The sequence below is a fragment of the Anabrus simplex genome, chromosome 1 (assembly GCF_040414725.1).
Source record: "Anabrus simplex isolate iqAnaSimp1 chromosome 1, ASM4041472v1, whole genome shotgun sequence".
NCBI classification, from domain to species: domain Eukaryota; kingdom Metazoa; phylum Arthropoda; class Insecta; order Orthoptera; family Tettigoniidae; genus Anabrus; species Anabrus simplex.
In genome coordinates, this window is record NC_090265.1 from 1,087,311,161 (window position 1) to 1,087,335,099 (window position 23,939).

At 39.3% G+C, this 23,939-nt stretch overlaps 1 protein-coding gene across 1 annotated transcript in view; it reads right to left on the reverse strand.

Annotated features, from left to right (window-relative positions):
• The window catches only part of LOC136858108 (C3 and PZP-like alpha-2-macroglobulin domain-containing protein 8), a 589,070-nt gene extending 565,647 nt beyond the window's left edge, over positions 1-23,423 (reverse strand). Inside the window, exon 1 of the mRNA XM_067137410.2 lies at positions 23,210-23,423. Coding sequence (XP_066993511.2) covers positions 23,210-23,423 — 214 coding nt within the window. The remainder of the gene's footprint in view (positions 1-23,209) is intronic.
• Positions 23,424-23,939: the final 516 nt, after the last annotated feature.

Consider the following 23,939-nt stretch of genomic DNA (forward strand, 5'->3'; position numbering starts at 1 on the left):
TCACAAAACGGCACAATCTCAGTTCAATTTGGAGTAATCTACAACTTTCGTCGTATGACTTTTTTGTCGTAATTCTATCCCTTATGCGTTAGGTTTGGCTGTGTTTCTCGAGTGTACGTAAATTTTGTAGTTTTAGCACGTTTAATTCATATTTTGACACACTTATATGAAAGACGGAATCATCAATTTTTTATTTTTTATAAGATTTGGCTTTACGTCGCACCGACACAGATAGGTCTTATAGTGACGATGGCATAGGAAGGACCTACGAATGGGAACCGAGCTGCCGTGGCCTTAATTAAGGTACAGCCCCAGAATTTGCCTGGTGTGAAAATGGGGAACCACGGAAAACCATCTTCAGGGCTGCCGACAGTGGAGCTCGAACCCATTATCTCCCGGATGCAAGCTCACAGCTGCGTACCCCTATCCGCACGGCTAACTCGCCCGATAAACATTAAATTAGGCACGAACAATGGCCCTCCCGGTAGCCACAAGTGAGCCAAATTCTAGGTTTCTAGCTATCACATAAGTATCCTAAAAGTAATGCAGTGTGTGGGAACCTTACCCAAATTTCTCCCTATTCAAAATTTCTAAGTATCTGACTCAATCTAACCCATAACTAGAGGAGATACGAGGAAATTTTATATGATCAACCATTAGGCTGCTGAAAGTGGCGACTTATGGTGCAATCCATTTGTCGATATAACCTACCGTTTAGCAGCACTTAATCTGTAAATGAAGGTCTGCAATATATAAACATGCATATAATTTCGTATGTAAAGCTATATATATTATTTAAGTCTATTTGTAGCAATCGAGAAGGTGTGTGTCTGCCTTTATAATTAATACTTTACAAATAGACAGTGACTGTCAACAGGAGGGCGTCTGTTATTGTAATCAGTACTCCCCACACCGACTTTGACAAGCAGAAGGAGTATGGTCCTTCTCCAACTCCTGTGTAACTGTCATTAGTAAGGAGGGCCTACCACTGTAATGAATAATAATAATAAAAGCATACAATAGTATAATAAAAATAATACAATAATAAAAGCATACAATAATAATGTATTTGATATCTCGTCAACTGTTTTAGATTTGAAGAGAAATCAAGGTGCGTTAACTTAAGATGCTAATAAATCTGCTGACCAGAGTCACTTACATTAGAGCGCTCTGCAACCCACTGGTCCGATATTCGATTATAAACCATACGTAAGGAAGATGAGCACCCTAACAACTGTATTCTGCACCCCATTAGTCATTATTTTAATAAAGCCTGTTTTAAAGGTAGCCTATGAAGTGGTAATGCATATGGGTACTTGAGACCGAAGAAGATAATAGTGGATACCTGAGCAAGTTAAATATTTCTAATTTTACATACTGTATTTGTGAAAGGACGAAAATCAATTTAGAACTTATATTCCAGCATTGACGAGCGAGTTTACCGTTCTTAGATCCCTTGTAATATTAACGGAAGGTACGACCGTGGGAGTTCAAAGAATACAGAAGACATTCGTGTGTTAATGTTGCAGTGTGACTACCAAAGTATGGGATTTAGCAACGTTAATCATAGGCTGATTTAACCATGTTTCATGCTTTTAAATCTTGATATAAGATTTGCCACGGAGTGCTCTCAGCCTCATATGGACAAATGAGGAGAGAAGTGACTTAAATTCCATGTCTCCGCTATCCTAGAAGTGTTTCATAACGGTTCTTTTACTCACCTCCAGATTCAATTCTCGCATGATACCCAACACACTACGTGAAACTAATTATTCAATGCCACTGAGTGCCTAAGTTGTGAATTGCTTATAATCTTTAAGCCCTAAATCTGTAGACTATCTGATTGGTTAGCATCATGATAACTCAAAGTCTTTAATGTGATGCACTGAGGGGTGTTAAATTAACTGAAGATGAACTACACTACTTTTTCCAGCTTTTCCTGTCTTTATTTATACAGAAGCGCTATGTTTGACGAGCTTCATCTATTCCTTTTTCTTATAGGCCATATTTCACGTAGGTTCATCTTCAGGTCTTCAGAGATCAGTTCCCTTCACTTTCTTCTGAGACTCCCTATTTTCTGTTTACCTCCACTCTCAATCTTCATCGCACTCTTTCCCACATAATCCTATTCTCTTCTCATGATGTGGCCAAATCTTCGCAGTCGTGCCTCTTAAATGTTTCGTGCTATTTATGCAACTCTCAATGTCTAAGATCAATTACACTCAAGAATAAAGTATATGAACCATGTGACTCCAATTGACTCCATCCTCTACCAAATGTTATTTTAACGGGAGAAGACTACCGCATGAGTGAGTATGGTCATCCTATATGACATCATCATTTGTAGCAATCGAGAAGGTGTGTGTCTGCCCTTTATAATTAATACTTTACAAATCGACTGTGACAAGTGCAGAAACTGACGTTTCTCTATTTTGGTAAAGCAATATTAATTCCAATATGTTAAATTTGTATCAGGAAGTAAGTACGTAACTATTAATATTTTTCATCATTCTTTGAAAATCAAAATTTGCTGTCAGCGTGACCGCCATGTCAGGAAATCCTATTAGCGCAGGTCGGAAAGAGGGGGTACAATGGAAACTCATCGTCAGCAAGCAGCTCTCGAAGCCTTTGATCTCCAGAGGGCGACACTCGGGGTGTAATTAGGACTTGTTATTACTTGACTTCGTCGTATTTTAACCTCGACCTGGTTTCTGCAATATGACGAGCACGGCGTAAACAAAGGTGCTTGGATATGGAGACTTGATCCCTTGTGATAAAACTGACAAATTAGAAGAGATGACTCTTAAAGTCTTGTCTTATTCCCTGTATAAAATAATAGAGGAACATGAGATAATTTAATCTCAAACTTAACTCGTTATTTACTTTTTATTACGTTTTATAGTTACCAGTTTCGGTCACAGTTGACTAAGACCAAAAATAGGTATGGAATACCTGGATAGAGTGAAGGACATATTCATGTTCGGGAAATCGACCTCTGACTGCGATTAACACAGCAAGAGTTCTGATGTTTGGGATTGCCGCTGGCTAATATTTCATACTTGTTTCCTTCCAAACAGACGGTACTAGGCTTTTGAGATGTAGAAAATTTTCACTTCCACATCCTCCGCGGGTTTTCCGTTTCTTTTGCCGACACACTCACACTTTTATCCTTTCTTTTCTTATTAGTGTTAACAGGGGATTGTTGCCTAAAGTATCTTAGGTAAGAGCTCAGGATAATATGTCAGAACAAATCTTCAGACAAGCAGAGGACTCTGCATTGGTCACAGGATGTGGTGGTTTAAGAGAAGAACAATTAGGCAACAATCAATAAAAAGAGAAATGAGAAGAGAATGAGTGTGTTCGGCATAAGATAGGACAAGGAAGTGGAAGTGGAAGATAGTCTCAAAAATCTCATACCATCAGGGTTGGAAGAGAACAAGAATCGACCAAGGGGGATCCAATAAGAGTACACATTGCTACATCCCATATTCGGGCCTTGCCTTTGCTCTCCAGCCAGATACTGGTGCGTCACGTAGTCGGCGGGACGATAGCCTCAGCCTTATTGCACAGATCCTCAGTTGATGGCACGAGGCTGAGCAAACCGTGTTCCACTCCTCAATTCTGAATAAAAGTCCCTAGACTGGCCAAGAATGGAACCCATGACCTCGGAGTAAGAGGCAGTAATTCTACACCTACACCAAGGGGTTGGTAAGGGAGGTCGGATATGAAATATGAATGTGAGGACCCTGGCACAAGTAATGGAAGCAATGCTACTTTCAGTTAGGGGCCCTGTGGTCCCGAACCCTCAATCGATAGTTGAGAGCTCCTGACAATACCCGTTTTAGTCGCCTCTTACGGCAGGCAAGAGGATGTGTTTTATGCCTCCCCACACACAGAGAAAAAGGCACTTTATTTCTGACTCCAATGTCTGTATGCTGATCTTGATGATCTGACCATTAATTTTCTTTTAGCATGCATACATATTTTCACTCCACAATCGTTCGATGTAACTTAAATTATTGAACAAGAATTGACAATGTTGATGACTTATTATTGGATAGAAGTGGTATAATTTGTGAACATTTTTCTGAAAGCATTTATAAACGTTGTTTCGGTAGTTAGAATTTATGTAAAAAGCAAGTAGTAAATTCGCATCCGATTTAAAGATTCCGGATACTATCTCGTTAAAGAGAGAATCATTAAGCAAACAATCGTCCTTTATTTCGAATGTTCTTTGGCTAAAGAAAACGGATTATAGTAACAATATTAAAATTACTGAGAATGGTGATTATTGAGAATAGAACACGGGTGTATATGATATCTCTTGCTCAACTTGCCGTAAGAAATAATATGCTATATACAGTATGTGGCGATAACTCCTCCTGACTCTTAATGTATATGTGGACCATGCGACGCAACTTACCACTGTGGGGAAATTCGCGTGTCTCATAATATCTCGGTGACCGAGTCGAAGGTACAACAATATATGATGGGTATTTATCCAGTGACCAGAAAACGAAGATTCATCGAAAAAGGATCGCAGCATTTCAGAAATTGCAAGGCTGGCAGTCTGCGTGAAAAACTGAAATAACCTGATACATACTTTAACATTACCCAACATTGTTTAGCTATGTTGATACTGCTGCATGGCTGAAAGCAACGGGAATGTGCAGTGTATAATTGTATTAAGTACTGATGATGGTGTCCCTGAAGGAAATCGAGGGGAACTAAAGAGAAACAATTGTTGAGAAAACAGTGACGAAGGTTACAGTATGTACCCTTACTCTTCATGTTTAAATATAATAAGGAAATTCATAAGATGTTTGGGAAAATAATCACTATTCAATGAAAGGATATCAAAACTCTGATATTTGTGAGTCCGGAAATATATTGGGTAGACTGTTGAATAGTAAGGACAACGTTTTAGAAGACGAGTGCTAGAGCAACATACGTAACTCTCTATAACAAAAGTAATGGAATGCCGTGGACTGAAGTCGAACGATGTAGGGAGTATCAGATTAAGAATTACAATCTTAAAGGGAGGAAATGGAAAGTTTCTGAATTCCTGGGAATGGTACGGTAAATAGACACCTCCTAATGTTTCGACAAGACAAATATTAACATATTTGAGATATACAAGTTCGTCCCTAGAGTTAGCGAGCCTGCCTCATATCTGGAGGTCTCGGATTCGATTGCTGGCCAGGTCAGCCAATTTTCCCTGTATCTGAGGGCAAATCCGAGGTATACTGAGCCTACGTGGAAGTAATTGAAGAGCTATATGATGACGAGAAAGCCAGAAAAAATAATGGCCGAAGTTCATGTTAGCTAAATTCTAGTCTATTATTTTGTGTTTTGTTAGGATCAACAGAGGAGATAAGATTTTTTTGCTAGTGGCTTTACGTCGTACCGACACGGATAGGTGTTATGGCGACGATGGGATAGGAAAGGCCTATTAGTTGGAAGGAAGCGGCCGTGGCCTTAATTAAGGTACAGCCCCAGCATTTGCCTGGTGTGAAAATGGGAAACCACGGGGAACCATCTTGAGGGCTGCCGACAGTGGGATTCGAACCCACTATCTCCCGGATGCAAGCTCAAAGCCTCTACCCGCACGGCCAGATTTGTTACTCCTCTATATTTTATGTGGATGTACTCTGCAGTACTACTCTGTGCCTGGTATTGAAGAATAAGTAGAGCATGAAGTATGGTAACCAAGGGACCACGCTACTTACCACAAAGAGCGTTCTTGTGTTGCACATTATCGGATTAATTACAAAAGGGTCTCCCGGCAAATTTATACCTTACGCGATCTGAAACTACAGCCGTAAACTTAAGTCCATTGGTCCACAACATGTATATATTATCAGCAGTGCTTTATGATTCAAATGCTCTTCCCGCTAGTGAGTAACCCAGAGGAAACTACTAGTAGGCTACTGCTGAAAGTTTGAAAGATATCTACTTGCTGGGCGCAGAAAATAGAGAAACAAATAATTCTATCCATTTTACTCAGGATAGGCAAAAATGAACCGAGAAAAAATAAAGCTCTGTTCCTCATGTTGAGGAACTGAACACTGGACTATACATTGCCGTAAGTCTAGCACTGAACTTTGGTGTTAAAAGTTATTTTACCATTTTATTAACTTTATTCGATAAATCTGGTTCAAAATTAATTACGACACTGTCAGTAGCTATTATAATAATAAGAGTAATTTTGCCTGGACTTTCCTACGCTGGTCTCAAAGAGAGGCAGATAAGAACCTTACATTAAATTTGATGACATCGATAAACTCAAACCCAAAGTTCATTCAGTTTTACACATTATCACAGTTTAAAAAAATGAAATTTCGTATGGCTTTTAGTGCCGAGAGTGTCCGAGGACATGTTTGGCTCGCCAGATGCAGGCCTTTTGTTTGACACCCGTAGGTGACCTGCGCGTTGTGATGAGGATGAAATGGTGATGAAGACGACACATACACCCAGTCCCCGTGCCAGTGGAATTAACCAATGATGGTTAAAATTCCCGACCCTGCCGGGAATCAACCCGGGACCCCTGTGACCTAAGGCCACCACGCCAACAATTTAGTCACGGAGCCGTACAGTATCACAGTAATAAGTTAACAAAGTATACCCGACAAAAGCTACTGAAAAGTAGGCACTTGTGCGAGACCGAAACCCATGCTCACGTTCAAGAGGGAAGCTCTTTAGAAACACACACGACATCACAGAATCCGGACAAGGATCGCAACCGCCGGTTACCAGCAATGCCTGGAAGTTTATGAGGAAGTTCTAAGTATTACCGTTCGCTGGTGGGAGCAGTAGATGGATCGACATAATCGTCATCAACCGAAGAAAAGATAGCATCAGATTTCAAGCGAGCTCCAGCCAGCCTGAAGAGGTAGACAAGGAAAAGAGAGCCATCTATGAGTTATCACTAGAATATTTCAAACACTCCTACATAATTTCTTGCGTTAAAGTTGTTGGACTCTCAATTTAGGACAGAGGAACAATGCCTAAATTGTATGTGAAACATCTGCGAAAACTTAGGGTCCCTACTAGCATCCTCCTAGATGTATCAATATTAGCGACCAAGGGGTTACTTCACAATATTCCTTATAACTTTTACAACCCATTTTAACAACCACTGTTCGTTATGATTTTCAACACTTGCCATGTTAGGCAACTCATATATTTGGAAGTAATAAAAAAGTGTAAAACGGTTGATTACCACGAGAGCCTTCAGACAAATTTATCACCTTGTCTTCTACTATTACTACTACTCATATAGTAGGAGATGAATTTATTTAACCTATTCGCAATTAACTACGATCAATTTCTGATGTATTCTACTTTCCGGAGATTTTGATTTTTCTCAAAAACGAAATTATGTATTTTTCCACGACTTCCGAGCAGTCATTTTTGTATTAATTTCATTTGAATAAAAAATTCTAAATTTTAATTATTTCGTTTAATTCTGAAACATTTTCTGCGCTGACATACAAAATTTAATCTAAAATGGATCCATCATTTTATACTGTAACTAGCTGTAGTACCCGGCGTTGCCCGGATAGTTTCTGAATATTTACCTTTAATATTTGCATTACTTGTTGGTTATGTGTGAAGTGAATGTTTATAGAATTTCTTTTTGACTTGCAGATTAATATGTTACGATCTATTGTGTAGTTTTAGATTTATTTAGATGTGTTTGATTTCAAGTTTTAGATGATTTAATTTTCGAGTAGAACTTCGTCCTTATGGAAGCTCGAATCGACTGGGAAGTATTTGATCCCGTCAAAAAGTAATAAGTGGTAACTATATGTATTTAGCCGTCGCACTATAGATACGATGTACAGGAATTCAACTGTCAATGAGACTGTCCCCCACTCACCCCACACCCCTAAGAGAAAAAAAATCTGGATTGTCACCATTCATCTCAGTGACCCCGAAAACTGTAGATTCGACACTGTTTTCGATTATTTTTATGTCTCACTCCCCCCTCTCCCTCTCACCGCAAAGGAGGCTGAACATGAACTTTAAAAAATTCGACCACGAAAACTTTGGATTCGATACTATTCTAGATTATTTTTATAACAAACCTCTAGCCCCATGCCCATAAGGGTGCTAGGGGTGTCTTACCCCCACGCGGTTTGTCTCCTGACAGTAACTGATAAGTGTACCAAGTTTGGTGAAATTGCTCCAGTGTTTTAGGAGGAGATGTGTCATTTTTACACACACACACACACACACACCATGCACATACATACATCCATTTTTATATATAGTAAGAAGAAGAAGATAAGATATTTATATATAGTTTTTCGATTATTTTTATATCCTACCCCCTCCACCCCCCACTTGGACTTGTAAAAAATCCGGAGTGTTACTATTCATCCCAGAGACTCTGAAATTTATGGATTCGAAACTGTTTTTTAATTATTTCTATATCTCACCCCCTTCGCTCCCCACCTAAAAGGGGGCTGAACTTAGACTGTAAAAATTCTGGAGTATTACTTTTCAACTCAGCGACCCCGAAAACTATGAATTCGACACTATTCTCGATTATTTTTATAACTCACCCCCTAACCCCCTCTCTTGAGGGCGCTAGGGATGGCTTACCCCCACAGTGCTCGCTTCCCGATAATAAGTAATACGTGTACCAAGGTTGGTTGAAATTGCTCCAGTGGTTTAGGAGGAGATGTGTCATTTACACACACACACATACATCCATTTTTATATAGAGTAAGATAAGATTTTTGTACTTCACCCCCTTTCCATCCCCGCCCAAAAGAGTCCTATGAATGCTTTACACAACAGTATATTTTTTACAGATCGTAAGTCTTATGTGTACCAGTTTTGGTTGGCAGCTATGCCCAAACGTACATGCATAATCTCGCTGCTCTAGAATCCTAGAGCTGACGTTGCCATGGTTACGGCAGTTCATTGCTTTTATCCGATTCCTAGAGCAGGGGTAGTGTGGTGCCAATATCTCCGTAACGGTTGGTTTTAGGGCCTTAAAACATGGTTTACGGGCCCGTAGGGCTTACCGAGTTTTGTTCTTTGCATCAAGAGGATTAAATTTACCTTTGTCTCGTCCTTATATGACAAATTCGATATTTTGCCCATATTAGCCTATTATTTATTTAAATTGGTTCAGTAGCTTTTGAGTCTATTCGTTACAAACACACACATTTTTCCTCTTTATAATATTAGTATAGACAATGAAATGTACCAATGTACCCGTGCTTCGCTACGGTATTCTACCTTGTATACGGGGTTATATGTAAGTTTCTGTACACTCAGTGAGTGAGATCATATTAAATTGGATGTCTCTTAGCGCTATCCGAGAAACAAAACGGGGGGGGATCCCATACGTTGTTTCCTATGTAGTGTGAACGTTGGGGAAATTTTGATGGTAATGGTAGGTCACATTTCCTTCTGTCATTCACAATCGAGTTCGGGAGTTTCTGCAATAAAGGCAGCATCACTTGCTAAGTGCTATTCACAATAGAGATGGACAGTTTTTATAATAATGACAATCTAGTTGGAGAGATTTGATTGTAATCGATAAATGCTGCGCTGTCTAAACTATAAAGAATCGAGATACGACTACAAGGTATAGGGCCAAAGTTGAAGATCTCTCCAAATTGAGCACCGATTATGTAATCGGCTATGTTAAATGACTTACGTTTAGAAAGTAGTTACCACGAAACGAAGGACGGCAAATAATTCAAATTGCCTCCATATATCGACATCTTCCGGGGATTAAAAGTAATACATTTGAACAGCCCGGAGCTTTCCCTCAAACGAAAGGGTGTCCAGTGACCAAGCTAAATTATGTACATAACAAAAGTTGTTTAATATGAAGCGACGTGTCACACATAGTGCACGGATTTTACAGAAAATCAGTAGTATAACAGAAAACGGAAGAAATGGGTTGTGGTTTCCCTATACATCCCCATTTTATTGAGTGATTTTTAAATCATATGCATATCAAAACTTCCTCTGGATGAGTATACTCTATATACGAAGTTTGGTCGAGATCTATCCAGCCGTTTCGCCGTATTGGAACAGACGGACAAACAAACAGACACAAAAGTTAAAAATCACTGATAGGGTCTTGAATTAACCTAAATCGGATAAATATCTGAGAAATTTGCAAAACAAACGAGATTACAGACAGCGGACCCCCTACAACTTTATTCATATTATTAAGCATGGGCACGTTCATAATTGCAGACCTTCATTTCGAGGTTTACTGCTTTTAAACGGTACGTCATATCACAAACGGATTCCGCCATCAGACGGCTGTTTTAGTGTTCTACATGGCTGGTCCTGTGACATATTCTCGTATCTCCTATATTTATGGGTTTGATTTATAAACATTAAATAGTGTGAAATTTACGTACAGTTTTCATACAATACTTTATTTTTCTTATACTAATGTGGTAGCTGAAATAATAAAATTTGGTTAACATATAGCCAATGGTCGTGTCAATGTGCGGACCGAATTGGATGTTTCTATCTTTCCTGTAAGTGTGCCAAACGAGAACATACACGTGTAAGAAGTACAGCATTAACTTAAAATTGAGAAATGCAGCTCTATCTAACGTATAAGGGATCGAGATACGACAATCTGTCATAGGACCAAAGATGCAGATCTCACCGAATTGAAAGTGATTGTGCTATTCGTTTTGTGATGCGGCTTACCGTTTAGCCACCAATTAACCCGAAACGAAGGTCTGCGCCATCATTGAAATCGCCTCCATATTACGATATGTTCCGGGGCCAAAACGTTATACACTTGTACCCCTTGGACATTTTACTCAATGGAAAGAGTGTCCAGGTTTCTGGATTAGCAATCGCATGCATACTGAGTACTTAAGGAAGAAAATATTAATCTTAAGAAAGTTGAAATTAATAGCAAATATGATTATCACTGAGGACAGCCGGATAGGATCAAATATGTAACCAAGTGGGTGTATTTTAAATGAAATGTCGTCACTAAATTGTGATGATATGAGTTACTGATATAAGAAGGCAATAACAGTGGGGAAATCTAGGCGCACGGATTTTTAGGTAAACAGATAAAAATGACTTACGGTGTTATTGCTTAAGCCTAAAGAGGCAAGACAGAGGCAATAAACTAAAGTGGAAAACAGAAATAGAGGAGAAATGCAGTGAAATTTATAGCAAATGCCAGGAAACACCTTACGGTGTGAAATCATAGACTATACTCCGCGGTAATGTTCAAGTATCAACAGCCTCTATAGAACTATTCGAAGATGATTGTAACCTCCAAGGGTATTCCGCGAATTTCCCGCAGAATAACATCATGACGTCTCTGTCGCCTTCTACGCAAGGAACAACCACGAGTTTACAGGAATGTTGACGAAAATGACATTATGGTACTTCCCCGCTGGCAAGACACATTGCCATGGTAACCGGTAGGTTTGTTATCGGTCTGTGGGACACTCAATTCAGAACATGAAACCCGCATAAAGTAGTAATTTTATCCGTCATTTGAAGAGTAAGCGAAATTATGCCCAAACAAAGTTGTTTAGAATGAATGGTCGTTCCACTCGTAGTCCAAGGATTTTACAGAAAATCAATAGTATAAGAGAAAATGGAAGGAAATTGCTGTGGTTTCCCTATAACCCCCGTTCTATTCAGTGATTTTGAAATCATGTGCAAAGCTGAACCTTCCTTTGGAAGAGTATACCATATATATGAAGTTTGATCGATATCTGACCAGTCGTTTTGCCGTGATGGTGGAACAGACGGACAAACAAAGAGGCACAAAAACTGAAAACCACTTATACGGTCTTGAGTTAACCTAAATCGGATAAATATCTGAAAAATTTGCAAAACAAACGAAATTGCAGACAGCGGACCCCTAAAACTTTATTTACATAGATGTATTAGTTATTGTTTTTAAGTCGAATCGAAGAATTAATTTTAATTGTTGCTGTTTATATTTAACACAATACGCATATTGTGGTTATTAGATCTATTTGTGTGGCTTGTTATGGGTGTTGTTCTGACAACCTGTATTGCGTGCTGTACAGTTCTGTATATCTGTGGGGATGGACTTAGGAAGGACACATTCAGAGTATGAATGTCACTATAAAATCATATTTCTCAAATGAATGAGGATAAATCGCGGAAGTGATCACCATCCGAGAAACCACCGAAACCGACTGAAAATACACTACACATTACATTCCTCTGTCAATTTCAGAGTTCGACATGAGTTAATTATTGATGATTGATATTTGGATTATTTATGACCTTAATAAATTAGTGTTAAATTTGGAGACGTTTTCAATGCAGCATATCCTGAAATTCGAAATGTACGGATCTAGAAATTCGGAACGCAACAATGCCATAGTATATAATTTAAAATTAAATACTTGAAAAAAAAAAACGAAAACTAATACAGGCTCTTGAGCCACATTTTGAAAACTTTCCAGCAAAAGACGTACATAATCCTCATTTAGCGATCAAAATTTTTCATCGGAACGTTTTACTATGTATTTTATCGAGATTTCTTCTTGTTCTTTTTTGATACTGGCTAGGTATTAGAATGTGTTAATTCGATATGCTCCAACCATGGCTACGAATGTGAAGAATGTGTGATTAATACGACATTTATACAACTGCAAGAATTATCTCTAGTGATATATGAGAATTCCAGAATGTATCTGGAGAGAATCTGAAGCTCGAATTGTGTTTTTGACAATCAATCAATCAATCAATCAATCAATCAATCAATCAATCAATCAATCAATCAATCAATCAATCAATCAATCAATCAATCAATCAATCAATCAATCAATCAATCAATCAATCAATCAATCAATCAATCAATCAATCAATCAATCAATCAATCAATCAATCAATCAATCAATCAATCAATCAATCAATCAATCAATCAATCAATCAATAATCCAGCGATCTTTAAATAATTTAAAACCGAGTCTCTTCACCGTTGTATTGGTCTCTTTATTCTTCTCTTATCCTCCATGAGCAAGGACTATCCTCTTCCATTCGCCTCACATGATACGGTTTGGGTGCACAGCTTCATTCATAGATTTAATTCTTAAGTTAGCCTTATCTCCTTATTCCGAGTGCATTCCTGTCACTGTTCGCACCTGGCTGTATCGGCAATAATTCGTACATGATAACCCGCGTGGTAGTCGTATCTGTACTGGGAAGGGAGCGCGAGTTTGGGAGGTGGGTGGGGATGGGGAGTTATTTTGTCCTTTAAAACATCAATCACGACTATCACCACGAAGTGGCATGGAAATTATGTTAGACATCCTTCCAGCATTCTCCTGGAGTGCATGTGTGAAACCACGGAAACCAATATGTTACCAATATTTGGTATATTAACCCGCATCTCTTCTCAAATGTGCTGCCTATGGCTAAGTGCATCTCGTTCCAGTTCCACAAACTGGTCATAAATTCGTGTCACGGCCACGATTGTACGTAATTACAGAACTTGTTTGTTGTTCTTTCCCTACGTTGTTATTCTGGCCACGGCAAAATTCATCAACGTCAGTTTCTGGCAACGTTTGAGACTGTCTGGCCGAGACAACAAAGGCTTGATTCATTCACCAGAAAGACGAGGGTTCGATTCCCCGTTGGGAAGTCGGATTAAGTTCCGATGAGGATTTATTTTACAATCTGCTTTACATAGCACCGGCACAGACAGGTCTTATGGCAACGATAGAATTGAAAAGGATAGGAGTGGGAAGGAATCAGCCTTGGCCTTAATTAAGTTACAGCCCAAGCATTTGCCTTGTGTGAAACGAGGAAACCACGGAAAACTATCTTCAGGACTGACAACAGCGGGGTTCGAACCCACTATCTTCCGAATGCAAGCTGATAGCTACGTGAATTAAACCGCGTAGCCAATTCACTCGGTATTTTAAGGATACTAAAAGCCATTTCCTTTACTCCTCCACGGACCTTCATGATCCTGATTCAGATAGCTTTGATTTATTCTTTCAGTGTCTGAAGTAAACTTTCTTAATGTCTTCTATCAGGTTCCTGCCCCCCCCCTCCAACACCATGCCTCTCTCTCTCTCTCTCTCTCTCTCTCTCTCTCTCTCTCTCAAACATACGTACAAAATCCATGCCGCATATATATATACACTAAGGCCTTTGGTCTACCAAGACAACTGCTGCCTAACCAGATGGTCTGCAGATATTGGACTGTCACGTAGCCAGCGTAACGACGTTCCCAGCAATATTGTTTGACTTCTGCGATCGGGCTCACTTCCTACCGGATCAGACAGCTCAGACTGTCTAATGATGCTGAGTGTACTGCGTTTCACTGTCCGGAAATGAAACCTGAGACCTCGGGGTAAGAGGCATGCATGCTATCCCTCCACTACTGTGACGGTCACACACAGAGAGAGATAGAGAAATGATGGCCAGTAATGCATTTCACATTACCACTGATTGAGATACAAAAAACTCAAGTTAATACCTTAAAGAAAGACATATTTCCTTTAGGTTCCAAGGAAGGAAGGAAGGAAGGAAGGAAATGTTTTGTCAAATTTCCTACATATTGTAGCTCTCGTTCATTTCGACTAATGCATTCTCAGGATAGCAGACGTACTGCAATATTCAAGTGAGTAATTCTGAAATACACTTCAAACACGAGTATACAATTTAGAAGCCAGTTTCTCTCTGCAATGCTCTATATATTTACTAATTTTATGCATTCTGCGCACATTCTACCTTCCACTTTACTTTTAAAAGTTTCAAGCACACAGACATCGGGGTCGGATTATCCTCTAAGTAATGTGGACTTGTTCTATATGCAAAGTACAGAGCCGGCTACTGCAGCCTATCTCCAGAGAAAAATCTTCATGCAACACAAGATAATTTGAACTGGTCTGTGCTCTACTCTTTACGTCCGCTCATTTCTACTGTGACACTAGACAATTCCGGTGACTCAACATTAATTTTAGTTTCTTCTATGACTCTTCTTCATTTATTTTCTAATATTATTGCATGCTTACACCATCCCTGCATGATTGGCTTTACTTATTTATATTCATGCAATATCTTCACAATGAGCAATGGTAGGGCTCTTGGACTGTCTGGTTCTTGAAGATGATGACGATCATTTTCGGACACACCGAGGTGCATGAATTTTCAACCGCAAGAGTTCCTCTTTTATATGTGCCGGTAAATCTACCGACACGATGCTGGCGCACTTGAAGACTCCCACTTAACTACGGACTGAGCCAGAATCGAACCAGCTAATTTGGGTTCAGAGTGCCAGAGCACTAGCATCTGAGCTACTCAGTCTTGCTAGGTACCCAGTACGGTATATATTTATCATTTCGTGTGGCTGTTGCTAGCCTTAAACTGCACTTTTAAAGCATACCCTCCGACATCGATGGATTGCATCTGAGGTGCATGGGATACTGCGCCTTATTGACGTGGAGGGTAGTGTTTTGTGCTGTGTACAGGTTTCAGGGATGTTGGGAAAACCACAAACAACGAGCTCCCGAGCTAAGGGAATTAACCAGTTAAGATTTAAATCTTCGACCTGGCCGTGATTGAATCTGGGGACACTAACAATTCAGCCAAGGAGTCGTGTTGTTTTCCTGTAAAAAAAAAGAGGATATGACAGGGTGTTCAAAAAACTTAACTCTTTGATGTAAGTACAGAAAACTTTGAATAATATTGTGATATTAACGATTATTTACCTCATGACTACACTGACCAAACCGGTATAATACAATGAACTTTAAACAATCAACCAAATTATCTATTTAGAATTTCACACATTATGTGCACTTGTTTTTAAATCATTGTACCTAGGCCTACGTACACCTGCCTTTGTAGGGTCTATGTATGTTGGGTATTCAGCCCGAAGGCTGGTTTGATCCTCCACAGCTCCACCAACAGCTGTCATAAACAGCCTAAGCGTCACTGGCGAGGCATACTAGGGAAATGAGGAGTGAGGTAGTTTCCCGTTGCTTTCCTCACCGAGCCAGAAGTTACTATTACATATCAGTCTGCCAAGCCCACTGAAATGCATGCACCAACTGACCCTATGAGCGATATTTTTACACCATTCATAATAGGGACTGGCTGCATAAGGAATGGTATTACTAGCATCACTCATACCTCGGCCACTTTCATATTGTCAAAGCCAAGGATGAGACTGAGACAGAGCAATGAAAGTAACAAATTTATTCTATCCTATACCAGAAGACATAGTGCACTGTAAACACTACATCTCCCCAGCAAAGGCATATACTTGCCTTTAAAAATATTAATTCATCAGAATAGCGCACCAAAACATCTGTATATCGTCGTTGTGCCCGGAAAACCGTAGTGTGATAATATTTCAGCTTAGATCTCTGACCAGAAATGTCCTGTCACCTATGGTTCAGTATTGCATGAACTATTTCAACAAATTTTAATTCTAAGAGATACAAGTGCTGCGGGTCAGTATTTCTCTCCTCAACATTTTCAGATAATAATATTTGGAGCCGCACAACGGCACCTTTTGTGCCGTATTATCATGCTTCAATAGTCTTGAATAATATATTTACTTCACTCTGTCATTCTGATTGAGCCAACAGCCACCTTTTTTTTTTTTTTGCTAGGGGCTTTACGTCGCACCGACACAGATAGGTCTTATGGCGACGATGGTATAGGAAGGGCCTAGGAGTTGGAAGGAAGCGGCTGTGGCCTTAATTAAGGTACAGCCCCAGCATTTGCCTGGTATGAAAATGGGAAACCACGTAAAACCATCTTCAGGGTTGCCGATAGTGGGATTCGAACCTACTATCTCCCGGATGCAAGTTCACAGCCGCGCGCCTCTACGCGCACGGCCAACTCGCCCGGTAACAGCCACCCTAAGAGTTTAAATGGAAAAATAAAATATATTTCCGTGCTGAAAGTTTTGTTCTCCATATAGGTTACGAATATCTAAGTATTTGATTTCTTTTATATTGATGCACTAGTATTATTATTACTTATTTCAAATACTCGCGAAATAGTCTCAATTAGCACAAATCGAGGTCCAGATTCCCTTTAGATAATTTATCTCGCAGATACGTTGCTCGCAAAATCATCGATGCGGGCAGCATTTCACGTAATATGTGCTATTGATTCCAGGTATTGGTTCGCGAAATACCTCTGCTGATTGATTGATTGACTGATTGATTGATTGATTGATTGATTGCCTGGTGTGAAGATGGGAAACCACGGAAAACTATCTTCAGGGTTCGAACCCCACTGTCGGCAGCCCTGAAGATGGTTTTCCGTGGTTTCCCATTTTCACAACGGGCAAACGCTGGGGCTGTACCTTAATTAAGGCCACGGCCGCTTACTTCCCAGTCCTAGCCCTTTCCTGTCCCATCGTCGCCATAAGACCTATGTGTGTCGCTGCGACGTAAAGCCAACAGCAAAGAGAAGTTTGATGTATTCTTATACCGCACTTGAGGAATGCGATGGCGGACTTCCTGTTGATTGCATGAGTATATCCTACGTGATATGCAGATGATACTGCACTCATGGCTATTGATGAGAAGAAAATGGCAGAACTCATTTCTCGTGTTAAAAATATTAGTGCTCGAATGGGACTACAAATTCCCGTGAACAAGACCAAAATAACGATTGTTGGTAGAGCCGAGAAATTGGCTAGTACAGGCATCTTGAAGGAAATGGAGAACATCTCAGAATGCCATATCTTGTGTCATTCATTTCCAGTTCAGGTAGGTGTGCTCCTAAGATTAAGGGAAGGACAGTCAGGGCCAAAAGTGTAGTGACGGATTTGTCTCATTTATTGAAGGTTCTCTCTATCCTCGTTATCACTGAAGATGCTAATGGCAACTAGTCTGATATTTTCAGTCTTGTTCTATGGAGCGGAAGCGTGGATTGTTACAGACCTGAAGAAACTAGATTCTTTTTTAAAGGCGGTGTTCCACATATCTTGAACATCATTTCACACCAATGATTCCATTATAAACCAGCTCAACCTCAGAATCACATTATCATCAATATTAATTTTTGGCACACTATGCGACGCAGGAATGACAGCATACAAAAACTGATCACATTTGGAAATGTTCCCGGCAACAGAGGTCGTGGACGAGTTCCCACTCGATGGTCGAACATGATCAAGGATATAACTGGGTTGAAACTCTTTGGTGCAGCACGTCTGGCCCGAGTGGCGCAAGAGTTGGAGACAACTGACCAATGACCTCTTCGTAGATCACCGTCCTCAGAATTGAGGGAAAGACGAGAGACATTATGGAAGCGACTATTAAAAAAATAATGGAAACTCTTAAATGTTATATCTTTAATTCTGACTTTAACCTAAGCATTCCTACAGTATGGCTACGCACTGAAGAGGAAATCCCAGCAATATGTTTGAAATGAGGCTAATGTAGTGTACTTTCTGTCACTTAGCGGGAAAGAATTCCATAATAGACACTAGAAATTAATGGGTGTATACTAACGTACGACCAATAGTTATAAAAATCACGTGTAGCGCTCATGTGTCCAGGAGAAGTAACCAAGTTCAAAGGTAAAGCACTACGGGACTGCATAATTTTCAAGTCGGAAAAGTGAGCGTGGCTGTAAATATATAATTTAATAAATCATAAACAAATAGAGTACCTCCTATTAGCCTTCCCATTGGTCCAGTTATATTCCGTCTAAACACACTTTTTTTTTCAATTTATTTTACGTCGCACTGTCACAGATAGGTTTTATGGCGATGATGGGATACAAAAGGCGTAGGAGTGGGAAGGAAGGTCTTGGCCTTTATTAAGATACATCCCCGGCATTTTCCTGGTGTGAAAATGGGAAACCACGGTAAACCATCTTCAATGCTGCCGACAGTGGGGTCTGAACCCTCTATCTCCCGGATGCAACCTCACAGCTGCGCGACTCTAACCGCACGGTCAACTAGCCCGGTCAAACTTAAATTAATAAATAGATGATTACATTCATATTTGGGCATTTGAAGAAAATAAATGATTGGTTCAGTTCACTTCGCTTACTAAATTCCAAAATATATGACCAAATATAGGGACATTCATTTGTTGGAACACTGATATTGCTGCTCTCCAGGATATAAACTTTGAAGTATTGAGTCACAGTTTCCATAAATAAACAGAATTCAGTTTGAACTAAACTCAAGACAGAAACATATAGCTTTAGCAACGATGTTACAGAAGTTTTACTTCTCTTTCCGACTATATACGCAGGTGAGATAGGCTTTTTTACGCTTCCTATTTTTAAATGGAAAACAATAAATCGGCCACTACACGAGCAATTCTTATTCTGTCTTTAGAAACGGTTTCAAGAGCTATTGCATTAGTGTAAAGTCAAGGATTGTACTGAACTGGTGTGAATAACGTGGTAAGAGCTAAAGTTTCGGACTTTCCTCTTTTAATCTTCTTGAAATATCTCCGACCTCGGCAGATATCGAACCCGCTATCTTGCTAATGGAAGGACAACGACTAAGCGACGCCGGCGCTGAGATGAGAGAACTCTCAGTATTATTCATGATGTATATTTTAGGTTTTTGCCGTGTAATGAACTATATAAACACTCTTAACGCGTTTCTCCGCGCAGATTCTCACCATCACCTTGCCCAGAAACATGGTATCCTTACAACTAGCAGGGGCAGGATGATTCGTGAAGTTCCAGCTCTATAAGAGGAAATTAACACTTTGAGAACCACCTTTGAGAGCAACGGTTACAGCAAGGCTTTGATCTCTACGGTTCTGAAATCGACGTATAATCGGACGTCCGTTAAGGAAAAGATTTAAAAGAAACTGCTTACCCTCCTTACATACATAACACGACGAATCATATTGCTAAAATCTTACATAGGTACCATGTACGAACTGTTTTTGGAACATCGGTTAAGATTAGACAACTCCTGCGACCAACTATGGACAATTTGCCTAAATTGCAAAAACCGGATATCAACAGAGTTCCTTGTACTTGTGGCAAGGTTTATATTGGGCAGACTTCGAGAACGGTATGTACTCGTATCAAAGAACATACCAGGTGTATCAGACTCAGCGAACCTGATAAATCAGCTGTTGCTGCTCATGCCTTAATACCTGATCATGATATCATGTTCCAAGAAGTGGATGTTCTTGTCCGTATAAAGCAATATCGCCCAAGAATAATCACGGTGGCGGTTGAAATACGTAAACACTCAGATAATTCCAACCGAGGTACGGAGTGCAACCTGAGTGAATCATGGCTACCTATTATCAGAACCATTAGAGAATGTGGCTTTATTGTTGCCATTCGTTGTCTCTAGCATGGGGCTGAAATGGCGTCCCTTTTACACCTTAAGGCACTATTTTAAGTTCCTTGTTGCTTTCTCCTAGCAACGTTTGATGCGCCATGTTTCGTTTCTCTCTTGTCTCCTGATGAAGAAAGGCAAGGTTCCTTTTGAAACGGGTTGAGAGCGTTTATACCCTATACTTCCTTGCGCGGCATAAGCCCAAAATATACATCATGAATAGTTACACGGGCCGTGAAAGTCTAAATGATAATATAACTCTCAGTATTATTCCTATGGATTGTTCTACCCACGTCATAATTTTATTTGGAATTAATTATTTGTTGTTTGAGTCATCAGTCCATAGACTAGTCTGAAGCAGCTCTCCATGCCACCCTATCCTGCGCTAACATTTTCATGCCTTTTCATTTCTACGTAACTACTAAGCCGTATATCTACTCAAATTTGTTTGTCATATTCATTTCTTGGTCTGTCCCTACCGTTCTTACCACATACACTTCTGTCAAAAACTAACTGAACAAATCCCAGGCATCTTACGGTGTTTTCTATCATTATTTCTCTTCTTCTGATCAAATTTCGCCAACTGTTCTCCTCTCAACAATTCGATTCAGTATCTCTTTAATCGTGATTCGAAATGCCCATCTCACCTTCAGCATTATTCTGTGACACCAACAGCTTCTATAATCCTTTTTCTGAGATAATTATCACCTATGTTTCATTGCCATATAATGCCACACTCCAGACGAGAGTCTCCGAAAACTTATTTTTTAATTCCTATATCAATTTTCGAAGTGAGCAAATTTATTTTCTTGAGAAGGACGTTCCTTTCTTGTGCTAGTCTGCCTTTTATGTCCTCCTTTCTCACGCCATCGTCAGTTATACTGCGTCTCAAGTTACAATATCCATGTATTTCCTTGAAGACTTCATTTCCTAAGGTAATAATTTCCTACATCACCTGACTTCGTTCGACTGCATTCCATTAGCCTTGTTTTGGATTTATTTACTTTTATCTTGTATTCCTTCTCTTAGATTGTGTCCAAACCATTAAGCAATTTCTCCAGATCGTCTGCAGACTCGGGTAAAATAACAACCTCATTGACAAATGTCTTACTTTTGATTTCGTATCCTTGGATTGTGATTTCCTTACCAAATTCCTTTACCATCTGTTCTATGTGAAAAGTGTAAAGGAACCTTTGTTGTTATAATTCCTATTAAATAATTATAAAATTCCAACACAGTTTTAATTTATTATGGCAATAGAACCATTTAACCATGCTGATCGCTTATAAACCTTCAATGGCTATAATTTACGATATTACCAGCCTTCAAAGCGTCAAGTTCTTCAATCATTATAATAATTATTCAAGCATAACTGAGGTCGACGTCCGAAGTTTTAAGAACACAAGATTAAATAACAGTATTAAGAGTGTCAGATGAGTCAACTAACTCGATCCGTAGTAAATCAACTATCTGCTGAGTTGAGGGCCTTCTCCACACAATTGGAGACTCCCCGCATGCAGGTGAGCATGCAAACAATGGAGCCGCTCATCAGAGACAGCAGGGGCTTATAACTGTTGACATCTATCTGCTATTAAATGTACAGAATGAGTCATATGTTAGACACAGTTCATTGTATCCCACCATCATGCTGTGGATTCCACTCATTTTAGCGTAAGTCTGTAAGAGTGCGTGGGAGATTGTCGACTACGAAATTCTAACTAAAATCAAAGTAGATAGGATTGTTATTTTCCCGTTTATTCCCGTACAAAAGAAAACAGACAACACAACAAATGAGTCAGTATTTGTCTATAGGCCATTGGATCTCCATAGAACCCACAGTAAATTGTAGAATATTCACGCAAGTCTGCGGATTGAAGAATCCCTTGGATTTGATTGCTCCTCAGCTAATTAATTGTGAGATCTACAGGTTCAGTCCTTACATGCAGTATGCACTTCTCAATCTGCAAATAAAGTTCTATGTGTGTTTTTTTCTGGCGTTTCGCCCCCCCCCCCAACCCTGTTTGTGTTTTCTTTTGAAAATGTTAAACCTAGCGAATATTTTCTTCTTCATTGAGTGGCGTGTGTTATATTGATCGTTGTATTGGCAAGGGGAAGGGGAATCTAGAATTAGGAAGTTATCCACCGACTAATGTATAGTTTTTACATATCTCGATGATAAAGGTTTACACGCAAAATAAATGACAACGAAGTAATGGAATGAGGGAGAATTTGTTTTAATGTTGACGTGACCTCCTCCAGTTCATGTCTCTGTTCAGTTTGCGTCACATTTTCTATTGTGTATATCTCTTTTCTAATTAATTGTCCTTCCTTAAATTTAAGTTTACCTACTCTGGTCTATGTTGTCTTTCTCCTGTAGTTCATCTATCCTCTCGTTTGTAACCCTTCATGTAGTTCATGTTTCCCAGCTCCATTTAATATTTTTCTGTTCTAGTTCTGTCTCCCCACCTTTTGAATCACGTCCTGTTCCTGTAAATAATGTACCCTTCCCTAGTTCATGCCTCCCTCAAAAAGTTCATGTACGTCTTCTACAGTTTTTATTTATCTATTCTATTTTCCGCACCACGTCTAATTCTTGTTTTGTCCTCTAGTTCATGCATACTTCCTCTATTAATAGGCCCTTGCCTCTAGTTTATGTTCACATGATCTAATTCGTTTACCTTCAACAGTTCGAAACCAATTGAAGCTATTTAAAAATCATAGATATTATGTTCACTGATTGCTATAAGAAAATTAATTTAACGTTAAAGCCAATTATACATTTATCATTATAAATTATTTAGTCACGGGAGTATTCGCTGTTTTGAGGAATGATCACAGTTTCCGCAGTAGTGGCTGATCGTTGCTGTATACGGATGTAATAAGATAGAAGTAAATGAGAGAACTTACCCCGTATCTCGCGAGTGGTCTGCGCCAGCACCTGGGTCACCTCCTCCACACGATCCGATACGAGGCGCAGTGTTACATTGAGAGGTTGACGTCGCGAGGCGCCATGAAGGGTGATAAGCACAGCAGTCGTCTTGCCGGGCACGGCAAGCTCTGGCGCCACCACAGAGAAACCCCTGTCAAAATAATGAAATGGTACAATAAGCAGTATAGGCATCTGACACGAAACAAATTAGAAACAAGATTCAAGCATTTTTTAATAACAATAAATAAAAATCTGACTTCCATCTGTTACTGCACTTTTTTACTATTGGTTATAACTGAAATCCTCATATTTAATAAAATCTAGTAGATCACATATAATAAAAATAAAATCCTAGTATAATTAAAACTACTGCCATAATAAACAAGAGCAAAAACATTCAACAAACTCATGGAAAAGACCATAAACTGGATGAAAGCAGGTTCCTACAACTTCAATATCACAAACCAACATTTTAATTAAACTATCTAAACACAACCACAAAATACACAAATATCCCCTCAACAGTAAAGTATTTAAAGGCAATCAATGTAACGACAATAAAATAAAGTTATGACTGTAACCTCTAGAAGACGAATAAATCGTAGAATATAAGATGCCATGTTGAGTATAAGAATAGAAGTACAGTGAATAAACTGTTCTAAAAATGTAAATATAGTTACTAAACTATTAAACAATCCAATCTTCCCT